Source organism: Amyelois transitella, chromosome Z (genome assembly GCF_032362555.1).
Source record: "Amyelois transitella isolate CPQ chromosome Z, ilAmyTran1.1, whole genome shotgun sequence".
Taxonomy (NCBI): domain Eukaryota; kingdom Metazoa; phylum Arthropoda; class Insecta; order Lepidoptera; family Pyralidae; genus Amyelois; species Amyelois transitella.
In genome coordinates, this window is record NC_083535.1 from 7,024,160 (window position 1) to 7,043,064 (window position 18,905).

General features: G+C 36.5%; 2 protein-coding genes across 2 annotated transcripts in view; one reads left to right on the forward strand and one right to left on the reverse strand.

Annotated features, from left to right (window-relative positions):
* Positions 1-1,492: 1,492 nt before the first annotated feature.
* LOC106133762 (dynein axonemal heavy chain 6) overlaps positions 1,493-18,905 on the reverse strand; it is a 51,356-nt gene continuing 33,943 nt past the window's right edge. Inside the window, exons 53-66 of the mRNA XM_060953773.1 lie at positions 17,547-17,719; positions 16,320-16,500; positions 15,730-15,909; positions 14,669-14,902; positions 13,957-14,103; positions 13,061-13,251; positions 8,533-8,975; positions 8,204-8,404; positions 7,443-7,684; positions 6,919-7,209; positions 6,530-6,682; positions 2,653-2,850; positions 2,177-2,300; positions 1,493-1,841 (exon numbers count right to left, since the gene is read on the reverse strand). Of these exons, the coding sequence (XP_060809756.1) occupies positions 1,612-1,841; positions 2,177-2,300; positions 2,653-2,850; positions 6,530-6,682; positions 6,919-7,209; positions 7,443-7,684; positions 8,204-8,404; positions 8,533-8,975; positions 13,061-13,251; positions 13,957-14,103; positions 14,669-14,902; positions 15,730-15,909; positions 16,320-16,500; positions 17,547-17,719 (2,988 nt within the window). The 3' untranslated portion in view covers positions 1,493-1,611. The remainder of the gene's footprint in view (positions 1,842-2,176; positions 2,301-2,652; positions 2,851-6,529; positions 6,683-6,918; positions 7,210-7,442; positions 7,685-8,203; positions 8,405-8,532; positions 8,976-13,060; positions 13,252-13,956; positions 14,104-14,668; positions 14,903-15,729; positions 15,910-16,319; positions 16,501-17,546; positions 17,720-18,905) is intronic.
* On the forward strand, positions 9,524-12,947 carry LOC106133940 (uncharacterized oxidoreductase YtbE). Its single transcript, XM_013333829.2, has 6 exons — positions 9,524-9,811; positions 9,960-10,075; positions 10,320-10,400; positions 10,641-10,748; positions 10,930-11,216; positions 11,695-12,947. The coding sequence occupies exons 2-6, from the start codon at positions 9,997-9,999 to the stop codon at positions 12,046-12,048; spliced, it is 909 nt and encodes a 302-aa protein (XP_013189283.2). The 5' UTR covers positions 9,524-9,811; positions 9,960-9,996; the 3' UTR covers positions 12,049-12,947.

Sequence of the window (18,905 nt, forward strand, 5' to 3'; positions counted from 1 at the left end):
GTTTCCTCTGGAATATCCAAATCCAGCACCAAGTTGCCTCTTTGTTGCTAATCATGGTGACTGATTTGAGAGGCCCAATTAGTGAGTGGCGAGTCACCACCTGCCACATAATAGTCACGTATCGTCTATTGATATGCCCGGGAACGGGTTTTGGCAGGAGAACAACATAACATCAACTTCTCAAAAGGGCAGAGTTGCTTGTTTCTAACATTTGTTTTAAATAAAATAAATAAATCCTTATTTACATAAAACATAATGAATCATGTATGTGTCTGTAGGCACGTGTATCTAGAATATTTTGAATTATTTAGATTTTCCATTCAGAAGGAGTTTTATATATAAGTTATAGTTTATAAAGTTACTTCTTTGAACACGGGAATATATAACACATACCTAACTGTGAATAGATATCTCCTGTTTACATATTCTATAATAACACAACTAAATAAATAAATCTCTAAAATGATGCAAAAAGGTTTACAACACCTAATAAAAAACAATCACTTACCTTCCATTTCCTTAAAAACACACAGATTATCTCCTTTCGATGCATTACACAAATTTACTAACCGGTTACGTTTGATATTGGGTCGCAAATAACTGAATGAATTTAACAAGAGAAACACGAGGAAAAGCTAAAAGTTACATTACATAGCGGATGATTCCCCAGGGGAAACATCAAGTTCTCTGGCGCATGGTGCTCCAGAGGCATCCTAAAATGTTGAAGAAATCCTGAATCTGAAGGGGATCCCTAATCTGATAATTAAAGAAACATTTATTTTTATTATCTATTTAATTCATTGAACTAATTGAAAAGCTCAATAGATAACCACGTTTTCCTCGTGGACCAACTGATATGTACAGCTAGTGACAAGCATATAAAAAAGTGTAGTGTTTAGTGAAGTGTGTTTTTTATGTAGGTAGAGTATTTTTATAAAAAATAAATTTAGTATTTTTTTAATTATGATCTTAATCGGTAGAATCATCCTTTGACGACGTTGGAAATGCCTATGTTGCAAACAATTACATGGTAAAATGAGTCTGTATGATCCTTCGATCAACTATAAACAACTGTTGTATAAACAGTTGTTTATAGTACGTCAATGGTATGATCAGATTTTATGGCGCCATGGCAACCTTACGTGTAGCCACTTAATTATACATAATATGGTAAAAGAAAGTAAGTGATAGAAATCCCCTCTTTGGGTTCCTACTATTATGCACGAACTTTCTAGGTTTGAAGATATTTTTTATAAATATTATTTAAATTATTACATAAAAGTATGTCTATTCTTTTGTAATATACATTTTTTTAGCAATTTACATAAATATTTTACTGTTTTCCGCATTACTAGACACAATAGTAAATCAATATGATTACACGGCGCTCTACAGATGTTTGTGTGTAGAAGATGAAAAGTTTGGATGGATATGGATGAAATAAATGCAGACTTCACTTAATAAGTAATAAAATACTAATACTTCACCATGGTTGCAGGAAATCAAACATTTTATTTTGATTGATTTTAGTATAAATTTAACTAAGAAATATGCGAATAATTTAGTAGATTTTCCTTGAAGTCACAAATCGCTCTCCACTGAACATTTTATTTAATCCGTTATTTGAGTAAGGAGTGCCGTGCCCCGGATGATCCAGAAGGAGGCCGGCTCAGTCGCAGGAAGTAAAACCGGGAGCACGAAGTTTGTACTATGTCCCGTGGTGGAAAGTGTGCCAGCGCGCTCGGAAGTTTTGTACAGCGGGGCGTCATAGCGTGGGTCGGGCTTGGGTAGTTCGAGCACTGGCCGGAACCATACAACTGGCAGTGGTGGATTCATTTGACCTGCAGTTATATAAAGCTATGTAAATTTAATACGCTTCCTGCGCAGAACATCAGTCAAGTACCTAATTATAACGTGATTTTAGCAGAATGAGATTCGTGTAGACGATGACTAGCTGCTGTCACATCTACAAAATTATGCCATTTTACTAAATGTGACTTTTCACTACGTAATGTGACTGCCGGCACTATCTACCCCGGTAGAAATAAAGACGTTCAGTAAGGTAATTCAAGATCTTTCTTTTATAAGTGCATTAATCATGAGAGCAAAATATATTTTAAACAAACAATTCAATTTAAAGACTCGAGTCATGATTGCTTTGTAGTGATTATTTTACCTGGCAAAGCATCTACCAAGCAGTTGTTCTGCATGTCCCATCGCCCAGCGTCAATGAAGAGGCCGTGGATATTGACACCGTCCTCTGGCAACTCCAAATCTCCATACACGTCTTCAGCATCTTCCTGGAATTAGGTACGTATAATATGCTATAAATGTAATAGTGTTTTTTTTTGTTTAGGTTGGAACATTCCATTAGGTATACAATTCTATCATTAAGCTAGGTATACAGCTTAACGTGCCCTTTCACTCTTTTCGAGAAAGACTTCACTTTGTTAGGTGTGGAAATATCTACATTAAGGAATTAACCACTTTGTAAGAAATCAAATTTTACCGCTATATTTCCAATGTCATTATCGGTTATTTAGGGGTGTTAACCGTAACAAGCATAATCAATAATCGATATTTGGCGATTTAACTAACTTAATCAATCAAATCAAGAGTCAATTATGTACCTATGTATGTAGAATTATGTACCTTATGTTTTTTCTTATTTTGCTTGTAGACATCATCTTGAGAAAGTAAGAAAGGTATTGGCATAAAATCAAACAATAACGCATCAATGGGCACTCGGTAGCGGCGAGCATACGATTGAAGTGAACCAGTCAATAATCCTTGAGGAAAAAACAATCCTGACACCCAACTACTAGGTTGCTTTCCATCAATAAGCCATTTCTGAAATGTTTTACTACCACTAAAATTTGCACGTAAAAATTGTTATTGCAGGTACCTACATTAATTCTTTGAAGAAATAAACGATAAAATCTGTTATTTTAAAAAGATGTCGGTATAATTTTTAGTTTTAAATATTTTCACATTTTTATTTAGCCGTGTGGTTCCCGGCACCATTACAAAAGAATAGGACCACTCCATCTCTTTCCCACGGATGTCGTAAGAGCCGACTAAGGGATAGACTTGGGATTCCTCTTTAATGTAAATCCCTGCCAATCTAAGGTCTGCCGCGCCGATGGATGCATGGCTAGGGGCGAGCCTAGTCTCGAGCGTGCCACTTCCGCCATGGGGTTGGGCGACCCCCAGGTAATGGCTAGCCTTACCCTGGCATGCGGGGCTCTGCTGGGGCGGACAAAATTTTTCCCTAGCGTCTCGTGGGAATCGCATGGATGCAAATTTTTTGAAAGAGCACCTAGATGGCGGCGATGGTGTCCGCACCCCATCACGTCTCGTTCCCGGCGGGAGCGGTATGCGGTCTGCTGAAAGCCGCTTTGCGACGATGAATGTAAGAGGAGGAATGAAGGATAAGATTGAGGAAGTATGCCAGATGATGGATGAAAGACGTTTGGATGTGTTGTGCGTGAATGAAACGAAGCGGAAAGGATGCGACGCGACGCAGCACGGCCCTTACACGGCGTATTGGTCTGGAATTTCCAGTACCAGCCGAGGCTGTCAAGGGGTCGGTCTAATTCTTTCTGCACGAATGGCTGAGTGCGTGAATGAGTATGAGTGTGTCAGCCCTCGTCTTCTATGGATTAGGCTGAAAGTTGGAATCACTCGGATCTTCGTTTTAGGTGTTTATGCACCGTGGGATGTGGGTTCGAGGGGTACAACATCAGCAAAAAGCGAAAACGAGGAGTTCTGGAATAGTGTAAGAGAAGTATTGAAAGTTACCAAGCCAAATGAGAAGATTATTATGTTAGGTGATTTTAATGGATGGGTGGGTGTAAAGCGTGATGGATATGAAAAGGTGCTTGGTGCGTTTGGTGACGAAAAGGTGAATGATAATGGAAGAAGTGTATTAGAAATTTGTCTAGAGTGGGATCTTTTTGTGTCGAACTCAATGTTTCAACATAAAGAGATCCACACCTACACAAGAGTGGAAGGTATTTTAAAAAGTATGATAGACTTTGTGATTGTAGATGAAAGATTGAAGAACAAAGTGCTGGATACCCGTGCATATCGCGGTGCTGGCATTGACTCGGACCATTTACTGGTGATATCCCGGATAAGGGGTATCTTCAATCGCTGGCGGCACAGGGTAAGGGAGCAAACCAGCGCTTTGGAAAGAGTAAAAGTAGAAAATTTGCAAGATATGGATGTAGGTAAGAAGTATATTAATAGACTGAAGGATGAATTTGAAGATTTAGATGAAATGAGCGATATTGAAGATGGATGGAAGGAATTTAAAGAAAGAATTGTGAAAGTAGCTGTTGAAGTGTGTGGTGTAAGTAGAAGAAGGAAAGGAAAAAATCACAAAAATGCGTGGATGAGTAAAGATGTGCAAGAACTTGTGCGATTAAAGAAGAAAGCATGGCTGGATTTGTTAGCAGCAAAAGCTAACTTAAGAATGCAAGAGGTTATAGATGAAGATGTGAATGAAGCACGTAAGGAATATAAGAAAATGAAAGATTTGGTTAAGAAAGCTGTGATTAGAAAGAAAGAAGAGTATAAAGAGGATTTTGATAAAAGGCTATCAGAAGACTTTCAGTCAAATCTGAAAGTATTCTGGAAATCCGTAAGGTCAGCCCGAGGAAATACTATAACCAGAGAGCTGACTAGGATCAGATGCCAGGATGGTAGCGTTGTGAAAGGAGAAGAATGTGTACTAAAGATATGGAAGGACTATTTTGAAAGTTTATTTGAAAAAAAGGAAGGAAATAAGAAAGATTTCTGCTATAGCGAAGAAAAAGAGAATGAGATGGAAGGCGAAATTGAAATGTTCGAAATTGTGGAAGCACTTAAGAGTATGAAAGCGGGAAAGGCTGCTGGGTGTGATAGAGTGTCGGTCGAGATGCTTAAAGCAGGAAAAGGCGTAGTAGCTAGTCAGTTGTACTGCCTTTTCAATTTGTGTTGGAGAAGCGGCCGAGTACCAAAAGATTGGTGTAAGGCTGTTATCGTGCCACTTTACAAAGGAAAAGGGTCACAGCTGGACTGCAAAAATTATCGTGGTATAAGCCTGCTTAGCGTCGTCGGCAAATTGTATGCTAAGGTATTGATTAATAGAGTCAGGAATGAAACTGATGACAAAATATGGGATGCTCAAGCGGGATTTCGAAAGGGAATGGGATGTACTGATCAGGTCTTTTCCTTGCGGTGCATAGCCGAAAAGTTTTTGGCCAAGAGTCAAAAAGTCTATTGCACATTCGTAGATCTGGAAAAGGCCTATGACAGAGTTGAGAGGAATGAATTGTGGTCAGCACTTTCTATGCATGGGGTGAGCAGTCTCTTAATACGAGCACTGAAATCCTTATATGAGGATTCGAGTGCTTGTGTCAGGATAAACGGAGCGCACACTGAGTGGTTTAAGATTGAGAAAGGCGTTAGGCAAGGATGTGTTGCGTCACCGTGGCTGTTCAACCTATTTATGGATAGCTGTTTGACAGATTTGAAAGAGTCTAAAAGTGGATTAAGGATGAATGAGTTACTCGTCAAATGTCTGCTCTATGCCGACGATCAGGTTATACTGGCGTCATCAGCGGAGGAGTTACAGGAGATGGTAAACTGTATGCATGAAGCTTTAAAAGAGAAAGGAATGAAAGTGAACGTAAGTAAAACTAAAACACTGGTTTTTGAAATGGAGAAAGAAATGACAGCATGTAATATTTTGATTGGAGGAGAAAAAGTGGAGCAAGTGAAAGAGTTTGTATATCTAGGATCAAAGTTTACATCAGATGGCAAGTATGATAGTGATATTGAAAGGAGAGTGAACGCGGGGAACATGGTGAATGGAGCTTTGCATGCCTTTATGAGCAGTCAGAAACTATCCAAAAAGGCTCGACTGGCTGTGCACAGGGGCGTGTTGGTCCCGACATTAATGTATGGGAGTGAAAGTTGGGTATGGCAAAAGAAGCATGAAAGCAGAATAAATGCAGTGGAAATGAGAGCGTTAAGGAGTATGATGGGTGTGAAATTGAGTGACAGGATAAGGAACAGCGTGATAAGGGAATGTTGTGATGTGAAAGAAGATGTAGTTACAGGAATAGAAAAGGGTATGTTAAGATGGTTCGGTCATGTGGAGAGGATGAATGAAAGCAGGTTGACTAAGCAGATATACAAGGAGAGTGTGGAGGGAAAGGTCGGAGTGGGAAGACCTAGACGAACGTATCTTGATCAAATTAAGGACGTCCTGGTAAAGGGTCAGGTCAAAAGTACCCGAAACCGCCGAGCTTGTATGAAGAGAGTTATGAATGTGGACGAAGCGAAAGAAGTATGCAGAGATCGTGGCAAGTGGAAAGAGGTAGTCTCTGCCTACCCCTCCGGGAAGGAGGCGTGATTTTATGTATGTATGTATTATTTAGCTTCATTTAAATGAGATAATGAGGCAATATGCGTAGAAGCAATGGTTCGATTCCTTTATTACCTTCGCAATCTTAACCCATTTTAGATTGATGAATATTACCTCTATAAAATCCACTCTCAAAGTTAAATCGTGAATCCAACTACCAAGGGATTTCAGAGAATTGTAACCTTTCTTATGCCACATAGCAGGCACCCTGTTATTTAGAAAAGCATTGAATACTGCTTCAAAATCTTCAGACATAACGACGATTCCCTAAAAAAGAGTAATCATTTCCAATTGTGAACATGAAGAGAGATTTGACAACATTGCAAGTGTACCTTTTACTTCAAGCTTCATTAAACAACTAACAACATTAGATGAAATGAAAGAACATTAAATATATATTTTATTCTATTCTACTAGATAGTAGGGCGAATTTGCAAATCTTTCTCTCGCAAGTTCTGTTTTGTATAAAAACTATGAATCGTGATAGAAATAGTTAAGTTTACCTTAATTGCTTTTTGTAATTCATTTAGCGACGAATGTATTAATGCTAACAGAGTGTTAAATCGGTCTGTTTCATGAATTAGAACTGTTGTTAGCGAATGCAGTTGGCCTGCGTCATCTGGTATCATCAATTCAGGATTTATTTGTGACTTATCTATTTTATTCGGTACAGTGACACGAGTTTGATCACAGATACGCCAAACTATTTGATCCGGTGTATCGCCGCCTCCACCTCCACCTGAACGGGGCTGGACGTCTACTATCGTTTGTATCAATGTATTAGTTTCTTTGTTCTATCAACAGGACACAAACTTGACATTATTATCACAATATTATTGATATAACATTGTATACAAACTTAGAAATGAATTTAAATGGGTATAAGTAAAATCCTAGGAAAATTGCGAATACCTAGGGCTATTCGTACACTCTATGTTATTGAAAGTTTTGGAAAATGCGACTGATGTTATTTATTTCACGATTTTCAAGGCGATTTTAAATTGAATAATATGATATTAAATATTACCTCAAAAGCTATGTTGGCGTTATCATGCATTCCGAATACTTCTGGACTTTCAATAACTGGTAAAGTCTCTATGTATTCGCGGTATTCTTCTAATTTTTCCGCTGCAGGACAGTAATAAATACCAGACTTTGAATAAGTATAACCGACTTCTAAAATGGGTGGAGAAAAAAACAATTTCAAAATTGTAGTGAGGCAACGTTGATCCCACATATCTGTCACACGTCCACCATACGTTATAGAACCTAAAAATAATAATAATTAATTAATTCATATAAACATACCCCAAGTTATATTTATGGAAAAAATAGCATTGAATTTACATAGGTAGTTATAATACAATTGATACCAATATCAGTAGTTTCCTACTAGCACACTAAAAAGTAGACAAAATATATTGAACAAATTAATAATCCTGACTGCCCCAAATCTAATATATATTTTTTAAATAAAATACGGAAGTATTATTATTTTGAGAAGAAAAATACGCGGTTGGTATGAGAGACAATGGAATAGAAAACTAAAGATGCCCAAAATCGATCAAGGTAAGAAAGGTGACTCCGGGCCGCGAACGGTAACGGGTAATGCAGTCAGGAAACATGGAAATATATAAGGGAAATGTGTATATTATCGTAAAATAAGTATGTAACAAAAGGAACCACCTTCAAACAAAGAAACTTCTTTACTAAGCTCAGTTTGTGTAGTACCTACAATATACACGTACATATCTTGATTGTGTTTTGAACCAAAAATATTAAACTTACTCGTTATATATTCCAAAGCATCCCAAGGTATACGTCCCTCTTCGCAAAACATTTGAAGATTCAGCATGGCACATTCGCGATCGCTGTTATTAAATTCATACGTTATATTCCAACCCAGAGGCCCGAATTTCTTTCGTTCTTGAATAATAGCGTGAAACATGCAAATACCAAATAACATTGTTCGCCAATCTTGACCAAGAACTGTAAATAAAATAGTATGAAATTGTATCCGCGAAGATTTTTCATATATTTTTAATTGAATTGCATCGGTTTATCTGACATTGAATCGATGAAAAAGAAAAAAATGTGAAAAATCAATAATTAAGTACCATGATTTTCAAAAAAGTCTTCTTCCATTTCTATTAGGGCTCGTTTAACATTAGCTTTCAACCCTTTTGGTGGCTCATTTGTAACTTTGACAGAATTTTGCAGTACTGACACGGGAAACTTTGGGGTTGGCATTGAGCTCAGGTATAGCCTGAAGTCATTATGAGGTAAACTTTGTTCATTTCCTAAGTTTGCCACTATCAACTCTAGATTAAGCATCCACGATGCTGCTAAGTGGCAATTCTGCAAGAAAACCCAGTCTCCTTTTGGTTTAGCTATATTTATCATTTTTTCTGCCACTGGCCCTTGCCCTTGACCTAATGATATAGATCGCACTCGTTCGCGCATTCCCATTTCTGTTGCGAATTTTTGAAATGCTCCAAAGGGATCTGACCCCGTGCTTAATACAAATACCAACGGAATTATATTTGTAGTATCTGCATAGCTGAAATGCAAGAAAAACTATAATTACTACAATTTAAGTAGTTCACGACAACTAAGAGTTGGCAGACTCTGTGGTCCGATTCTAAGTGTGGATATTTCACACGTAGTAACATTACGCTCCCATTAATACCTTACATACGTCACGTCTATATCCATTGCGGGGTAGACAGAGCCAACAGTCTTTAAAAGACTGAATGGCCACGTTCAGCTATTTGGCTTACTGATAGAATTGAGATTCAAATAGTGACAGGTTGCTAATTCATCACTTAAAAAAGAATCCCAAGTCTGTAAGCCTATCCCTTAGTCGCCTTTTACAACATCCATGGATATTGGTGCCGGGAACCACACGGCTAATAATTAATCCCTTCGCTGTGGATAATACGCCTCTCTTGTTGAATGATAATGCGACGTCTGTGCGGCAATGTTAAAGGAAAGTGACGGCAGTTAACATCAAAAATAACTTTAAATCAGATCTGATCGATTCAGAATGATGAAGTTCAACCCTATTTGGAAACTGTCAAACATAAATTGACGTCACACTTTGACAGTTTTGACACTGTTAGCGCAGTCGTAGTCGCAGTAGTCGTCGTCGTGCGAGGTACAGACGGATTATTATCAAAACAGTCAAAAATAGTAGTGGGTGCTTCAGTTAGTAGCAGGCTTCCCAATTCTACAATGTATTCATTTCATGTTTGAACTCTGACGGGTGTAGTTGTCCCAGCTCAACTAAGAGCTTATAACCGATATTGCTAAGTGATTGGACTGTAGTGAATGTACAAATCGAGGTCAGCCTTTGATTCTCTGTGAAAGTACGGAACTAGTTCCACCAAGAACCAGGTGAGTACCACCTAATAATTTACGTATTACGTTTATTTATTTTATATTTTTTTATTTATTCATATTGCAAAGGTATAGGAGGTACATACAATTACTAACTATAATAAGAATCTTTTACCTACTCTAAAAGGCACCCTTTTTATTTTAGCTTTTGTGGAAGGTAGACTGGTAATACGTTGTCGACTATGGCTTCTTCTACAAAGTCTTCTGCATACACTGCCAAATTCACCCTGAACAATGGGACTATTATGCCTGCTATTGGATGTAAGTAGTTAAACCAATTTACACATTCTTTTTTAAATTTACTTTCCTGCTTTTAAAGGTCATTCAGAATGTGAAACCTATTTTTTTGGTTGACAATTGGCAATAATTTCATTGGGTAATAAAAGTTATTTTAAATTAAAATTTTAACTTTAATTTAAAATAACTTTTATTTAAATAATTAAAACAAATAACACTTTGAAAATTTGTATGAAGATTATTTCAGAATACCATTATTTTGTTACAGTGGGCACCTACAGAATGCGGACTGGGGATGTTATAATGAGAGTTGTGGATTGGGCTTTGGCTGCTGGCTATCGCATGTTTGGTGAGTGATTGTCCATTTTAAAAGAACTCTAATAGGAACAGTTGATCCCATACTTTATAAGTTTATTTTTTTTGTCTATTAAGACCCATTTTATGAAGTATCAAGTTGAAATCACTATTAAACACAGCCACGTACATACCACAATCATAAATGAAATCAATGTCTTACAGCATATGTTAGGAAACAAAATTTAAAAACTGAAGAAATATTATAATCTTTATCATTGGATTTTTGTTTTAGACACAGCAGCAGTTTATGGAAATGAAATTCATTTAGGGGCAGCGTTTAAAACCTTGCTTCCTAAATATGAATTAGAACGTGATGACATATTTGTAACAACTAAGCTATGTAAGTAATTTCCTTATGGTTGACTAATTCTTATGTACCAAAACATAGTAAATACAAGCAAACTTAAAAGTGTTTATTCAGTTAAAATCTTTCTGATAATGTCCTGTAATTATGAGTTGACATACTAATAATGGAATTAATGACTGTTACTGTCTAAACAAGTTGTTGTTTTTATTTTCAGCACCCTCTGACTATGGCAATAAAGAAATTGTCGAAAGTGCTTACACGAAATCACTTGATAATTTAGGTCTAGATTATGTAGACCTCTATTTAATACATTTCCCTGGCGCTAGCAAGATCCCTGCTACCGACTTAAATAACAAGCGTCTCCGCGATGTAACTTGGCAAGCTCTCACGGAGCTATATGATGATGGGCGTGTAAACGCAATAGGTGTATCCAACTTTACTGTAAGCCACTTGGAGCAGTTGATGTTAAATAACCATGGTGTTATACCGGCTGTTAACCAAGTAAGATTAAAAGTTGAATGTAGACCTCACATAAATTAACAACATATATTTTTTTATTTTCGTCATAATTTGACTCGCATTTCCTTAGTAATTGGATATTTTTTATACATACATACATACCGTCACGTCTATATCCCTTGCGGGGTAGACAGAGCCAACAGTCTTGAAAAGACTGAATGGCCACGTTCAGCTATTTGGCTTAACGATAGAATTGAGATTCAACTAGTGACAGGTTGCTAGCCCATCGCCTAAAAAAGAGTCCCAAGTTTGTAAGCATATCCCTTAGTCTCCTTTTTCGACATCCATGGGAAAGAGATGGAGTGGTCCTATTCTTTTTTGTATTGGTGCCGGGAACCACACGGCGAATATTTTTTATCACTCTCAAAACTATGTTAAATCTGGGAATTCTTACAATATATCATACATATTTATATTTAACTACATTTGGCGCCAATATAAAAATAATAATAATTTACAGGTGGAATGGCACCCCTACTATTACCAAGAGAGCTTACTAAATTACTGCAAACAAAATGATATTTTGCTGCAAGCTTACTGCTCCTTTGGTGGGACTTCGGCATCAAACATGGCGTTGATGCATGATCCAGTTGTGCAAAAGATTGCCAGAACACTGAATGTGACATGTGCTCAGGTCCTTCTAGCTTGGGCTTTGCAGCAGGATGTTGCCGTGATTCCGAAGACGACTTCGCAAGTCCATCTTAAGGATAATATTTCCCTCAATTTTACCATTCCCAATGAAGAAATGAAAGCATTAAATGCTTTGGGTGGTCTTAAAATCAAATACGCCTGGGATCCTACTGCAGTCGTTTAAACTGTATACTAAAAGCTTTTTCAATATTATCATGTATTAATGTGCATTTAAATATAACCAAGTTATTCTAAGCATTGTTAGTATTCGGATGTGCTTATTCAAATAAATAGCGGTTCTTAGTGCTTCATTACCGTTCATGTATTTAGCAAGTAAATGCGATATTGTGCGTTTAACGCAAAGCCATTCCATATTGGCCAATAAATATTTTCTTGTATTAGGGTAAGTTAAACAAATTTAAAAAAAAATTACAAACTTAACGTTTTAATCTATTTACTGGACCTGGTTTTCAAAAAGATTTTATGGATAGGCTTAAGGAGTGAAGTGATATGATGAGCTTAGTTGTTGGGTAAGAATATCAATTATCTATTTGGTGCTCTCTAAGGAACGTTTTTCGACGTCTCTGTTCCGCCTATGAAATAAATTTGAATAAGTTAAATTATATTTTAAGGTGACTTTCAAACTAAACTTAAATTGATGATTGGGAGCGTTCAGCAATTTAGATACTGCTTTTTATGATTTGCGAAAATTGTTTTTAGCTTTATACTAAATATTATTGTACCTATCGATGTCTAATAAAAAGTATTAAACGCAAACAATGCTTTATTACTACACCAAAATTAGAAGAATAAACATAATTAAAAATGTTTATTAAACTATTTCTTGAACCACCATATAACAGTTTACGGTAGCGACTGTCAACGAGTCAATTAGGTACCTATCTTGCATAGCGGTCAACTGTATCGATTAAACGTTTATGGAAGTATTATTACCGATTTTATAGAATTAATCTAAGCAAACAAAGCAAGTATCTGAATGCTTTTCTGAATTTAAAACTGTCATCCAAATCGATAATGATAAAGTATACAGTGATATACTGATATTTGGAATAACGCTGTGAGATATCAAATAAATTTAATTGAAGAAATCCTAATTTTTGATTTCATGCTACTCTTTCTGAAGAAGTTATGTCAAAAACGAGGTCTACTAAACTACTACTCGTAGAAATACTTACAGAGTGTTTAACTGGACAGTTGGGCTTTCAATAAAAACGGATCCTAGGCTAGTGCTGACGTACTGCGCAATGGCGAACACCAACTTCTCCTCTTTCAAGGACTTTATTATCATCAACTTCTCAAACGGTGTCAGCTTCTCATTCCAATTGGTATTAGGAACACCTTTTTCCTTGAGATTCACGTGAATATCCTACAATGTATGTTCATTCTTAATAAGTATAGTTGAATAGTGGCTTTGCGCTTTGCGAAAAGATTATGTGTGGATTTTAGAATACATTGTAGCCAAATGCTTGTTCTATGCAACTGCGATCTTATTTTAACAAATGCGCAAATAGCGAATTACCACCTCGGATCATGTCAAAGCAGTCAATAAAAATAAAATGATCTATTATATTATTAAAAATAAAGCACGTATACATAATTTTCTAAAAACATTTCTTTCGCTTACAAGCTAGACAGAGCAGTCTAGAGAGGACTGGTTGACTTAATTATGAAAGTGAGAGTCATAATGATGGATAGTGACAGACTGCCCTTCGAGTAAAAAATAACTCTTTCCATTTCCCTTCATTAACTTTTATAATCTGCACAGGAGAAGAAGCAGCTGACATTTCGCTTCCAGGTGCATGGAATAAAATATTATCATTCTATGAAATCATGAAATTAGCGGACAATTATGGAAAGAATATCGGAGATCTTATTTTCCCTTGTGCCCGTTTTTCTCTCCTGGCTAGACAAACATGGGATAGACTCCAACATTTGTCATTGGTTTGTCTTAGAGCAAATTTTGGTAATGCTCTCACTACGCGTAAGTGCTTTACCAGAACTTACATTACCAGTAAAAAGTATCCCCTTATTTGATTTCCTAATACATATTATAAGAGTCGAAAATTCTTACCACGCTGAATGATCCTAAAGTTATCGGTATTTTTTTGAGGCAGTCTTCAACCAAGCCCACGAAACTTGGGTCATTTTCTTGCAAATGATTAGCTGATAACCACATTGCGTCAGATAATGTCTCTATTAGTGGTTTCTTAGGAGGCACCTGCGAAACATTGACACTAATAACTAAAACCTAAACCAGAAAATTTAAGCTACGCACCGTATGAAGCAACTGCTGAACGAGAAGTATCATCTTCCACTATGCCACTATGAGCTACTGAACTATGAGCACTATGTCTTAACTATTATTTTCATATTCTGGAGTGAGTAAGATAAATGATTATCTACTTACTAATCAACGTATGTTTGTAACGTGATTTTGTAACCGTTAAGTCTGATTTTGATAAAATTAAAAGTTAAGATCTGTCAAAATATTTTTCAAGTTTGTGGCATATCAAAATCGGTTAAGTAGTTTTTGAGACATTCACAATTTTGTTAAAAAAGAAAAAGTGTTCAGAAGGTCTTAAGTTCGTGGCGAACAAGGAGGTAGTCTGAAACAATTCCTGCCTAACCCCCACAACCTTGCAGTTGACAGAATGTGAAAGTTTGATTGTGTTATGTTTTCCATCGCTGAATAAGCAGCTATTCGCAACAAAACAAACAACAAAACCAGAGGGATTTGAAGCACCACGAAAGGTGCCAGTACGAGTACGATTTTTATAACTTACCGTTTTAGTGCCTGCTGGACCCCGCAGAATAAAGTTCCACTGATCGGGTCGTACGATGCCCGCGTCCAGGTAGATAGCCATGTTCAGCAAAAAGCTAAATACCAACTTGTGCCTCTCGAACAGGCCTCGGGAAACATTCCTATACACGGACAACGTGATCTCCCGGTAAAGTATTTGCAGTCTCGTTTCAAGAACGTCACATTTCTCGCTCTTTTCTATTACCAAGTTGAACACCTAAGATTTTAAATGTTTCATTAATAGGTAGTTACATTTTGGGCTTCTTATAAAATGAAAAGCAGTAAAATATTCAATACAATTATCCATAGCAAGAAGACATGATCTTTACTCCAAAACGTCGTAATCAATAAAATATTTCAGATGTATTTTCCATTAAATACTCTTCTTTTCATGAAGTTTAAGAGTAAGTGAGTATACTAGAATAAGAACTCTATTTTCTCCTAAGGGAATGGATTCATATTTTCTTTTGTTACTAATGAATTTTTTATAATAAATTATAAGTAGATATTAGGTACATACAGGTGCCGCGTGGGTTCCGACACCAAAATAAAAAAGAATCTTCTTCCCATGAATGTTAAAGGCGACTAAGGGATAGGATTACAAACTTTAGCGTCGCGTGATTTTGTTTTTTGTGATTTGTGGCGTAAAGATGTCGCCACACTTTTAGTAGCAACCTGTCACAATATATATGTATATGTGCGTGGTATATACGTGCTCATATGAATGAATGAATAATTCATTACGGCAAAATAACATTTAAATACAGAGAGAAAAAGTAAATGTATGGATGCCATATCAAGTCTTGGTTCGGTGTTACGCGGAACATGATCAGCACAAATTTTTTGCCAGTACCTTTTGTGGCAATACGGACACTACAACACTAGCAATACGGTATATTGTACTTAACGTTTGACAAGAATTATGGCCCTGTACCGTTCTTTTCAATCAGCTTTCAATATAAATTTTTACTAGTATCCGCCTTACCCCTGTAGCTGGTCAACAATTAACGCCAGGATGAACACTCAAACAAAGTTTCGGCTTACTTGGTTGAAATATTTGAGCGAGAACTGATACATGGGGTCGATATCAGCCAGTTGGGCGACTGCGAAGTATAACACGGCGCCGCGGGTGGCCACGGCGCGGTACTTCTCTCGAGCCGCCGATATGCTTATCTCAGTCGCCTCGGTCTCTTCTAAACGAGCATTTATTATTTCTGACGTTTCCTAGAGCAAAATTTGTAAAATTAGTAATTGCTGCTAACTTTTCTGGTTTCTTAACAACATAAAGTAATAGCTTTGAGGCAACTGGGTGACGGCTGTGGAGGATGTTAGATACCTGAACGAATTACCTGATAAAAAGTTTATGAATATGACTTTTATTTAGACAGTCCCTTATGATTATTAGGTAGGTACATTGATCAATTAACCACTAGTTAAAAGAAAAGTTGTTTTCTGTACAACTTGCAGTTTCAAATAAATACAATAAACGAGTATCGGATAGGTATATACTTTATGCATCAATATTTTTTTATAGTCGTTAGTACCTACAAATCATATTACAAGTCTAACTGAATCAGTATAATTTTTAAAAAAATATTAAAAAAATAGATGTCTATCTGCGGCATTTCTGGCACCTTGCTCTCGTTGAGCGTCTCAATGAGCTCCTCGTCGTCTAGAATGTTCCCGGAGGAGGCGTACAGAAGCCTCAGAATCTTGTCCTCGATCTCCAACAACGTTGCCTTGTCCGCGTTGATGCGCACGATCAGCTCCGTACGCAACAACTCCAGATCCGGACGTTCCAGTCTCACCACGTCACTGTTATATTAAGAGACGATTAAGACAATAGTCACATTGATCAAATGCAGCTTTAACCATGCTCTAATAAACGTTGCAGAGTTCAGACAAGAGTCGCTTCGTATAAAAATCTGGTCAAAAAGAGCTCAGCCCTGAGAGATCTGGACGAAACCGGGTTTAACGCCAGGAAGAAGAAGCGGATAAGTCGAAGTATAACAAATTAATTCGGTTATGACTTTATACTTATTTGGTAGCTAAAACCAATCTTTATAATAATCTTTAGTTTTCTTCTCTCACATAGAATTACACTACACAGTTAAAAAAAATAAGAAGTAAGGTGAACCATGCAGTTACAAAATAATGATCAATGTGAGAGACTGGTGTCTGTGCTCTGTCTCGTTCAAAATAATATAATAGAAAAATTTGCTGTTCTACTAAAGTGTAAGATTTTTGTTTCTCCAACTCGGGAACCGTGACGGTGAAGTTCTTCTAAGTGACCTGGATGCAGATCACAGGCAAGTAGTGGGGGTGTAATATAGGTTTAATAAAATCACATCTAAGTTTGTGCTAACTACATAATTTTTTTAACATACTACAGCAATATTTAAAAATTTTAAATGAAAACTATATAATTGATTGTGTTCGAAATCGTGGACACTTCGTAAGGTGCTGTTATATAAAAATGTACGACTAACGCCAACAGTTGGTCCTCTAAGCCGGATAGGGTGACTGTGAAGTATCTTGGATGCAGCTTTTAGGCAAGTTGTGGATAATATAGGTTTAATGAAATTACACCAATGTTTGTCATAACTACATAATTTATTGAACATACTTTACTGAAAAAGTTTAGTTAAAATGCTCTATAACTAAAACTACGTAATTTATTGTATTTAAAATCGTGGTACTTATTATTGTATTTAAATACGATACTTGTAAATGTGCTGTAATACTCGTATTTTATCTATAACCGACGCCAGCATTTAGTACTTCGAGCCGGAGACGGTTATTACAATTTTATTGTGGTTAATATTACAAAATTTGTTGGTATATTATTATTTTCGACTAACGCCAGAAGTTGGTCCTCCAAGCCGGATAGGGTGACGGTGAAGTTGACTAAAGTGACCTGGATACAAATCTCTGGCAAGTAGTGGGGGTTGGCTAGTTTGGTCGTGAGGTACAGCCTGAAGTTCGTGTCGTATTCTATGTCGCTGTCCCCCAGGTGAATCAGCAGACGACCAGCCTTACAATAAGAAAATGTTTGATTATTGACCTGTATGTTTACACTAGCTGTGCCCGCGACTTTGTCGGCGTGGAACAGTTATTATGGGCATTATTGAAGCCCTCAAGGATAAATAATTTTTCCCGTTTTTTTCACATATTATTTCTTTGCTCCTTACAATTGCAGCGCGATGTATTATAATAGTCTAAAGCCTTCCTCTATAAATGGTCTATTGGTCGCAAAAAGAATTTTTCAATTCGAACCAGTTGTTCCTGAGATAAGCGCTTTCAAACAAACTCTTCAGCTTTATAATATTACTCGCAGTATAGATAACTGCACGACGTTAATTTTACGTAAGCGGTGTATGATTTAGTTTGAAATTATATTTGCACATTATATAACTTTTAGGCTTTAGTACAGTGACAGAGTAAGGACATAGGTATGGTATGAAACACAATTTTAAATACCTACAGATCGGTAAGTAAATAAAGATGAAGTAGCGTCTATCGTTCGATTATTATTAAGATTTTGTTTTCTTTTTGTAATTCTGTTTCTGTTTTTGTATGTTTTGTGGTGCAATGGGGATTAACCTCAAACATTAATCATGGTGACAAGTCAAGATAACACTTTTTTTTCAATGTTTATCAATCTTAATCTTTAAAAAATGTACTGCTGCGCTACTGAAATGAACTTTACTATTAAATCCATATTTTGTTTTATGTTCCTGTAGAAATTACCTGAAGAGCCAAAGTTTCATTATTGATATGATACAGTACCTGTCTATTATGTAAATGACCCGTTAAATATGAAAATGAGAGAGTACAATCGATAGATACCTATTTGTTACGAAATTGCATGTCATCAATTTACAACCATACAAGTTATATATTTATTTGCGGACAAAGCTCCTACGTACCTGGATGAGTGATGTGATGGTACTAGTAATTTTGATTAGGTAACGAGTAATTATAATTTAATTTAATTTAGTAATTATATGGTTAATTTTTAGCGTGGACTGCGTGAAGTCTTTTTTATATTTAGCAAAGTCGATTATTTTAAACTAGAGGCCGCCCGCGACTTCGTCCGCATGGAAACCCTATCAATCCCGCGGGAACTCCGGGATAAAAAGGAGCCTTTATGTTATTCTGGGTCTTCAGCTACCTACATACTAAATTTCGTCGTAATCGGTTCAGTAGTTTTTGCGTGA

Excerpts from the sequence above, each read along its gene's own strand:
- LOC106133940 (XM_013333829.2), top strand. The coding sequence starts at position 9,997 with ATGGCTTCTTCTACAAAGTCTTCTGCATACACTGCCAAATTCACCCTG. Across the intron at positions 10,749-10,929 it reads ATTTGTAACAACTAAGCTAT|CACCCTCTGACTATGGCAAT; the intron begins GTAAGTAATTTC and ends TTTTATTTTCAG. Across the intron at positions 11,217-11,694 it reads TTATACCGGCTGTTAACCAA|GTGGAATGGCACCCCTACTA; the intron begins GTAAGATTAAAA and ends AATAATTTACAG.